General features: G+C 44.5%; 1 protein-coding gene across 1 annotated transcript in view; it reads left to right on the top strand.

The window, feature by feature from the left end:
• The window catches only part of HERC2 (HECT and RLD domain containing E3 ubiquitin protein ligase 2), a 220953-nt gene that overhangs the window by 72140 nt on the left and 140020 nt on the right, over window positions 1–8793 (top strand). The window contains exons 16-19 of the mRNA XM_011942889.1: window positions 1404–1604; window positions 2353–2581; window positions 2673–2797; window positions 4156–4334. Coding sequence (XP_011798279.1) covers window positions 1404–1604; window positions 2353–2581; window positions 2673–2797; window positions 4156–4334 — 734 coding nt within the window. The remainder of the gene's footprint in view (window positions 1–1403; window positions 1605–2352; window positions 2582–2672; window positions 2798–4155; window positions 4335–8793) is intronic.

Here is an 8793-nt window from a genome sequence, read left to right as displayed (position 1 = left end):
CTGCTGATTTAGACTTACCTTTTTTTGTAATATATAATGATTTGATGCTGTAAATTTTCCTCTAAACAGTGCTTTAATCGAACCCACAAATTTTGGTGTGTTTCAATTTATGTTCAAAATATTTTCTAATTTCTCTTGATAATTGTTTTTTGACCCATGGATTATTATTATTATTATTTTTTTCTGACCTGGAGTTTCGCTCTTGTTGCTCAGGCTGGGGTGTGATGGCCTGATCTCAGCTCTCTGCAACCTCTGTCTCCCAGATTCAAGCGATTCTTCTGCCTCAGCCTCCTGATTAGTTGTGACTACAGGTGCCCGCCACCATGCCTGGCTAATTTTTTTGTATTTTCAGTAGAGATGGGGTTTCTCCATGTTGGCCAGGCTGGTCTTGAACCCCTTGACTCAGGTGATCCCCCCACCTTGGCCTCCCAAAGTATTGGTATTACAAGCGTGAGCCACTGTGCCCGGACTGACCCATGGATTATTAAGTATGTTGTTCAGTTTTTAAGTGTGTGTAGATTGTTCTGTTCGTGATTTCTAGTTTAATACCATTGCGAATGGAGAGCACACTATATATGATTTCATTTCTTTTAAATTTGTTAAGATTTGTTTTATGTCTCAGGATATGTTCTCTCTTAGCGAACATTCTGTATGTGCTTAAAAAGTATATGTATGGCTGGGCGCGGTGGCTTACGTTTGTAATCCCAGCACTTTGGGAGGCCGAGGCAGGTGGATCATGAGGTCAGATGAAGGAGACCATCCTGGTTAACATGGTGAAACCCCATCTCTACTAAAAATACAAAAAAAATTAGCCAGGCTTGGTGGCGGGCACCTGTAGTCCCAGCTACTTGGGAGGCTGAGGCTCCAACCTGGGTGACAAAGCGAGACTCTGTCTCAAAAAAAAAAAGTATATGTATTTTGCTGTATTTTGCTGTTGTTGGGTGAAGTGTTGTGTAAATTAGATCCAGTTTATTCATGGTGTTCTACAGTTCTCCTAGATCCTTGCCGATTGCTTGTTCTCTCACTGTGAAATGTAGTGTGTGAGTTACATGCATCTAACAATTGATTGTCTAGTTAGAGTTGCTGTTATACCACTTCAAGTGGATGGAGATCCTCAGTGCCATCCATTAATGTGCATTAATCATTTTGAGAGTGAAAAGATTGTTAAAATTGCTTTTACTTTTTTAGGTATGGCCAAATGAGATGGGGCTAGTGAAATGGGCGGGAAAATTGGAAGCTGACAGTGTGTGAGCCAGACACCCATGAATGCCTTTGGACTGGGCGGTTAGAGGGATGATAGGTGATAATATAAGGCGGCTCCATCACACCTGCTGGGGACTCCTATGGAACAGACCAGCAGCTGCATTTAGAGATTCATTTTAGATTGTTGCGTTTCCTCTTAGAGCTTTGCCTGGTCATCGTGTTCTGAGTGGTCCATTGGCCTCCGTGTCCCTTTTGTGGTGGACATTTGCTCAATGACTTTTGAGCAGCTGGATCTCCTGCTGCGGCAGGTGAGTGAGGGGATGGACGGCTCCGCGGACTGGCCCCCGCCCCAGGAGAAAGAGTGCGTGGCCGTGGCAACGCTGAATCTTCTACGACTTCAGGTATTCATGATTTCCCTTCTTCTTGCTCCTTTTGTAAGTGTCTGAGGAGTTTGTAAGAAGGCTTATGTGTTTTGAAGGGCCTGGGTTTTGGCCTGTTCAGTGAAGTATTTTAAAGTAAGATTGTAATGCGCTAATAATGGACGTGAGGCTAAAAAACGTGATCTGGGCCGGGTGCGGTGGCTCACACCTGTAATCCCAGCACTTTGGGAGGCCAAGGCGGGTGGATCACGAGGTCAGGAGATCCAGACCATCCTGGCTAACACGGTGAAACCCCGTCTCTACTAAAAATACAAAAAATTAGCCGGGCGTGGTGGCAGCGCCTGTAGTCCCAGCTACTCCGGAGGCTGAGGCAGGACAATGGCGTGAACCTGGGAGGCGGAGCTTGCAGTGAGCCGTGACTGTACCTGTGGCAGCTTTTTTGGTTACATTGTGGCCGTTATTTCTGTGTTTGGTGCAGATTGTTGGGGCGGGCGGGGCGGAGGTTGCTGTTGCTGGTTGTTTAGCTCTTCTGCTCATCTTGAGCTTTTCCATATACATGTTCGTAGTGGGGTTATAAAAATTCCTCTAGGAAATGCTTCAACTGTTGTGGGTAAGAGGTTTTTTAAAAGTCCAGTTTTTAAAAATACATAAACTGAGAAGTTGGTTATTTAAATAATACTTCAAAGTGAGTTTTATTCAGTGTTTAATAAGACTTTGAAATTCATTCATTTTTAGGGCTTCTAAGTGAAAATTGTTTTTCTCCTTTCAGTTGCATGCTGCCATTAGTCACCAGGTTGACCCGGAATTCCTTGGTTTAGGTCTGGGCAGCGTCCTCCTGAACAGCCTGAAGCAGACGGTGGTGACCCTGGCCAGCAGCGCGGGCGTGCTGAGCACCGTGCAGTCGGCCGCCCAGTCCGTGCTGCAGAGCGGCTGGTCCGTGCTGCTGCCCACCGCCGAGGAGCGGGCCCGGGCACTCTCTGCTCTCCTGCCCTGCGCAGGTGGGCTTGGGGAAGGAACAGGAGAGGGCATGGGTCAGGTGCTGGGAGGTGATGGCGTTTCACTCAAATTGGCACACACTTTCTATTTCAGTTTCAGGCAATGACGTGAACATAAGTCCAGGTCGTCGATTCATGATTGATCTTCTGGTGGGCAGCTTGATGGCTGATGGAGGGTTGGAGTCAGCCTTACACGCAGCCATTACTGCAGAGATCCAGGTATGCTTGGAGGCACACGTGACCTGGTGGTGCTCTGAGATCGGAAATACCACATTCACACATGTGAAGAATAACTGAAAACAGTAAAACACTAAAATTTATCATATCCAAGTATTTTTTAAAATTTAAATTCTTTTATGTGCTAATTTAAACAATTATTGAGATATGATTTAATTGTGACGAAATCCTACATGTTGTCTGTTTCAGTGAATTTAAGAGGTAACCTGTCCATCATGTAGACCATTCTCGTCACCCGGAAAGATCCCTGTGCCCCTTGGCACTCGCAGCTAGGTCTCTCCCCTGCCCTCAGATGAGATTCATTTTCCTGCTCTGAGTGTTGCAGCAGCGTAACTGCAGAGGATGCACTCTTTCCTGCGTGGCCTTGGAGAAGGATTTTCAGATTCACACTGTTGTGTGTCTTGTGACTTGGTTTTTATTATTGGGAAGTTTTCCAGTTTATAGGTGTAGTGCTGGTTGTTAGTTCATTCTTCTATTGAAGGACATTTAATTGCTTTTGGTTTTTGTATTTTTTTTTTTTTGAGACAGAGTCTCGCTCTGTTGCCCAGGCTGGATGCAGTGACCTGATGTTGGCTCACGGCAGCCTTGTCCTCCTCGGCTCAAATGATCCTCCCACCTCAGCCTCCTGTGTTGCAGGGACCACAGGCGTGTCACCATGCCTGGCTAGTTTTTTGATTTTTTTGTAGAAACAGGGTTTCACTATGTTGCACAGGATGGTCTCGAACTCCTGGGCTCAAGTGATCCCCCCACCTTGGCCTTCCATAGTGTTGGGATTACAAGCATGAGCCACCATGCCCAGGCTTTCTGGTTTTTGGCCATGTAGAGCTGCCACGATTGTGCTGTGTACAAGTACTTTAGTGAACATATGTTCTCCCTTTGGGTAAACACTTGGAATGGAATTTGTTAGGTCCTGGGGTCAGTGTGTGTTCATAGTTTCCCAGAGTGGCTTTGCCATTTGCATTTGAACCAGTGTGTGTAAGAATTATAGCAGCTTCTTATCCTTACAAAGCAGCTAGATGCTGCGTGTGTGGGGCAGATCACATTGGATATTTGTGAGAGCCAGTAGCAGGATTAAAGATTTTAGGGACTTCACAGAAGGAGGCTGGAGAGCATCAGCAGAGGCAGCCTGGACCTTGGATCTGTAAAAAGAAGACACTGTTTGAAACTGCACAGCCGAGTTGGGGTTTTCAACAGGGCAGGTGGGGTCCTGTGGGTAGGTGTGTGTGGTAGCACACAGAGGCTGGGATGGCTTGGCACTGGGGTCAGGGCTCAGCCAGCCTGTGTGCCTTCACACCTGCTAATGAGATCACTTGTAAACAGTTTTTGTTTACAAATTACAGGATATTGAAGCGAAAAAAGAAGCACAGAAGGAAAAAGAAATTGATGAACAGGAAGCAAATGCCTCAACATTTCACAGAAGCAGGACTCCATTGGATAAAGACCTTATTAATACGGGGATCTGTGAGTCTTCTGGCAAACAGTGTTTGCCTCTGGTTCAGCTCATACAACAGCTTCTTAGGTAAATCGTATTAGCAGTATTGTATTGTATTTTATTTATTTACTTTTTTGTTTTTTTTTTTGGAGACAGCATTTCGTTCTTGTTGCCCAGGCTGAGTGCAATGGCACGATCTCGGCTCACCGCGACTTCCACTTCCCGAGTTCAAGTGATTCTCCTGCCTCAGCCTCTCAAGCAGCTGGGATTACAGGCGTGTGCCACCACACCCGGCTAATTTTGTATGTTTAGTAGAGACGGGGTTTCTTCATGTTGGTCAGGCTGGTCTGGAACTCCCGACCTCAGGTGATCTGCCCGCATTGGCCTCCCAAAGTGTTGGGATTACAGGCATGAACCACCACGCCCGGCCTATTTATTTACTTTTTTTTTTTTTTTTTATTTTTTTTTTCTGAGACGGGGTCTCACTCTATCACCCAGGCTGGAGTGCAGTGTCATGATCTTGGCTCACTGCAACCTCTGCCTCCTGGGTTCAAGCACTTCTCCTGCGTCAGCCTCCCGAGTAGCTGGGACTACAGGCGTCCGCAACCACACCTGGCTGATTTTTGTATTTTTAGTAGAGACAGGGTTTCACCATATTGGTCAGGCTGCTCTCAAACTCCTGACCTCAGGTGATCCACCTGTTTTGGCCTCTCAGAGTGTTGGGATTACAGGCATTAGCCACTGTGCCTGACCTGTATTGTATTTTAGTAGGTGATTATTGGTTTTCATATTAAGATCATGAAATCTGTCACAAGGATCTCAAAAATGTGTTTGGTGATGGAGGGAATATTCTGAAAATTACCTAGTGCAGATGTTAGGATAAAGAGCAGACCCTTTTCAACATAGGTGAGAGGAGAAGTTGGAGGGTATGATGGTACTCAAAAGTTTTTCACAGAAGAGAAATTGGGGTGTGCAGTAAACATGTGAAAAGATTCTTAGTAATAAGCAGGTGGATGCAAATGAAATCATCATGGGAAGGTTATTTTTAAAACTGGTTCTATCATTGCCTCACTTTATATATTACAGCGTTATACATACTACTGTGTAAGATAACTTTTCTTTTCAAAACTAAAGTCAGTGTGAAAGAATGATGAGCATTGTTTTGTAAGGCCAGACTAGGAGGAGGTGGGAAGAAGTCAGACTCAGCCTGTGAACAGAGGCTAACTTTGGCAGAAGCCAAAAGAGTCAGACAGTGTTGTGTAAAAATGATCACTCAAGAAGAGCGGAAAAGCAAGATCATTTGTGAAAGAGATTTATTAGAAAATGAAACACATTTGTACCTCTATTGAATAAAAATCTGCTTTTGTAAACTTGGGCTCCTGATTTTAGTTTCTACACACAGAGAAAGCAAACCGCTGGCAGGTTGGATCAGGCGGCCGAGCACAGAGCAGGGAGCCCTGGGCAGTGGCTGCAGCTCTCAGCTGGCCTGGCCATGGGGCCATGGTGGGTCTGGGGCGTGGGGTGGCCCTGCTGTCCACAGCTAGAAAAACGAACTTAGTGGACACACAGTGAAATTTTGAAATAGGAAGTTTTAGAGCTAGTTTCTGTCATAGATTTTAGTAAATGCTATTTTGAAAAACGTTTTTCTGATGTTTGTTTTGTTTTTCTAATCTGATAATGCATATTTCACACATTCTGGTCTTTAACAAATGGAAATAAAGAGAACTAAACTTAATATAGTTTGTGTTAATGGAAAGAGCTTGGGATTTGTTTTCAGAAAATTTCAGTTGCAACAGCTTGCTCACATAGATGAACTTCCAACACAGTGACTATAGGAGTAAGAATAAAAGCTGTGTTTACTTTCACAGAGTTCATTAAGAATAAAGGAGAACATGGATGTTAACAACTTTGTGATTAAAATGTAAGGTTACATGCAAAGTTTTAAAGTGAGCATTTTCCAGAGGTGCTTTCCTAAGTTCTTGAATGCCTCTCCATTTTCTGAGGCTGCGTCATGGGCTGTTGGTGTCTTTGGCAGGGAGTGAGTGCAGGGTTCCTGTTGTGGGTCCTTTGTTCTCACGAGGACAGCGCCCGTTTTCCCCATCTCCTGCTTGCTCAGACTGTTTCCATGTGCAGAGAGACCGGCCTGTTTGAGCTGCGGCTGTGCTGTTTGAGCTGCAGCCGTGTAGCCTGCGCTGGCCAGTCTGGCCGCACTCACACAGTTTGCTGATCAGCACTTGAAGTGTGTCCATCGTAGCTGAGACACTGAATATTTTATCTGTTTAATTTTTATTAATTAAAATGCAGGTTTAGAAACTTGATTCCATTATTAGAAAGCATTTAAGTATGTTTAGAATAACTTGGCCATGTGAGTCTACTTCGTCAACTGTATATTTTATGAGTCTAAGTGCAGATCAGATATTTTCAATGCAAATTTCATCATCCATATTGAAATGTGCTACATATGTAAGCTACCCTGATGGTTTTTGAGGACTTATGAAATAACCTATGTAAAATATCTCAACAATTTTTCTTATATTGATTTCATGTTGAAATGGTAATATTTTCAATCTGTTGGGATAAGTATGATGCATTGTTAAAATTCTTTTTATTTTTTGAGATGGAGTCTTGCTCTGTTGCCTAGGCCAGAGTACAGTGGCATAATCTTGGCTCCCTGCAACCTCTGCCTCTTGGGTTCAAGTGATCCTCCTACCTCAGCCTCCCAAGCAGCTGGGACTACAGGCGTACACCACCACGCCTGGCTGATTTTTGTATTTTTGTGGAGACAGAGTTTACCATGTTGGCCAGGCTGGTCTCGAACTCCTGATCTCAAGTAATCTTGGCCTCCCAAAGTGCTGGGATTGCAGGCGTGAGCCACCGCGCCTGACCATTACTAAAACGAGTTTTATTTGTGTGTTTTTTTTTTTTTTTTTTTTTTTTTTTTACTTTTATTAATGTGACTAGGAAGAATTTTTTTTTCCACCCAAGATGGAGTTTCACTCTGTTGCCCGGACTGGAGTGCAGCGGCACAATCTCAGCTCACTGCAACCTCTGCCTCCTGGGTTCAAATGATTCTCTTGCCTCAGCCTCCTAAGTGGCTGGGACGTCAGGTGCATGCCACCATACCTGACTAATTTTTGTATTTTTAGTAGAGATGGAGTTTCCGCATGTTGGCTGGGGTGATCTTGAACTCCCATCCTCAGGTCATCTGCCCGCCTTAGCCTCCGAAAGTGTTGGGTTTACAGGTGTGAGCCCCCGCACCTGGCCACATTTATGAATACAACTAAGAACATTTTGAATCGCACCTGTGGCTCCATTGGTGTCCTGGGAGGTGGCTCTGTGCTGTCCACATAGGTTATCTCCTGTGTCTTCATCTTCGCTGTGTGTGACTTTTTGGTTCCTTTGGCACGTGGGATCCTGTATGGGTCATTGGTTCTACAGCAGATTTGTAATAAGGATGTACTTACTTAAAAAATACAAAATAAAAAGAATAGAAACAAACATAGTTGTCACCTCACAAAATTTTTGGAAAGTAGAAAAAGAAAAATATATTCACAACTTTTCAGTAGCCAGTAGTCTAGGCTGTCTTCATAAGCATGGATAATGTGTCCCTCTCCTGCATGGATAGACACTGTTTTCTCACCTAAGTGTTTGTGATTGAAGGATTCTTAATGTGTTGAGTTGGCGGATGCAGTTGTTGAATAGTAGTTTATCTAAAGATTGGAAGAGATTTTTGGAGATATTTCATGTCCTTTTTTCCCTTGGAAAACATGGGTTGAAGAAATCACTGCTTGCCAAAAATAAGCTGTGAAGTTACATGCTGGTAAGGAACCACAGAATACCATTTACATTTCAAAATAAAGCACTATGAAGTTTTTATAAGTAGTGAACCCCATCAGAATTACACGTTGTGATTATGGCTCTAAGTTTTATATTAAATATATAAACGAAATTTTATTGTATTTTATTACTGTCTTTTGCTCCTTCAGGTGTAGCTTACATGCTAGATTCTAGACCTGTTTCTTGTGTTACAGTGGGGTTATCCAGGCAGGTTATCAGGTAGTGAAGCTGAAAGGTGATGTCGAATGGTGTGGTGAGCCCAGTGAGGGCGCATCCTTGCTGTGTGTGATGAGGGCCTGTGGGTTGCTGTGGGATTCCCAGACCCTGGCTCCTCTGTCTCCTGCTTCTGTCCTTACTCACACTGCTGGTAGTTTTCTCGTGTGAGCCACAGGGCCAAGTGGCATTGACAAGCCTGCTGTCACATTAGGAACCTGAGTTAAAGTGGAGCTGAAAGCATGTCCTCGCTCTTGGTGTTGTGCAGAGAGCCACTTGTGCTCCTGGCTCAACGGGACAGGTGGAGTGGGTTCGGAACCAGGCCCTGGTTTGGCTCTTCTCCCCTCCATGTTCCCCTGTTCTGTCAGATTTGCTTTCACACTGATATAAGAGTTAACTTTCCTAGGCCGGGCGCGGTGGCTCAAGCCTGTAATCCCAGCACTTTGGGAGGCTGAGACGGGCGGATCACGAGGTCAGGAGATCGAGACCATCCTGG

Source organism: Colobus angolensis, unplaced genomic scaffold, assembly GCF_000951035.1.
Source record: "Colobus angolensis palliatus isolate OR3802 unplaced genomic scaffold, Cang.pa_1.0 Scaffold211, whole genome shotgun sequence".
NCBI classification, from domain to species: domain Eukaryota; kingdom Metazoa; phylum Chordata; class Mammalia; order Primates; family Cercopithecidae; genus Colobus; species Colobus angolensis.
This window is presented reverse-complemented; position numbering and strand designations above follow the sequence as displayed.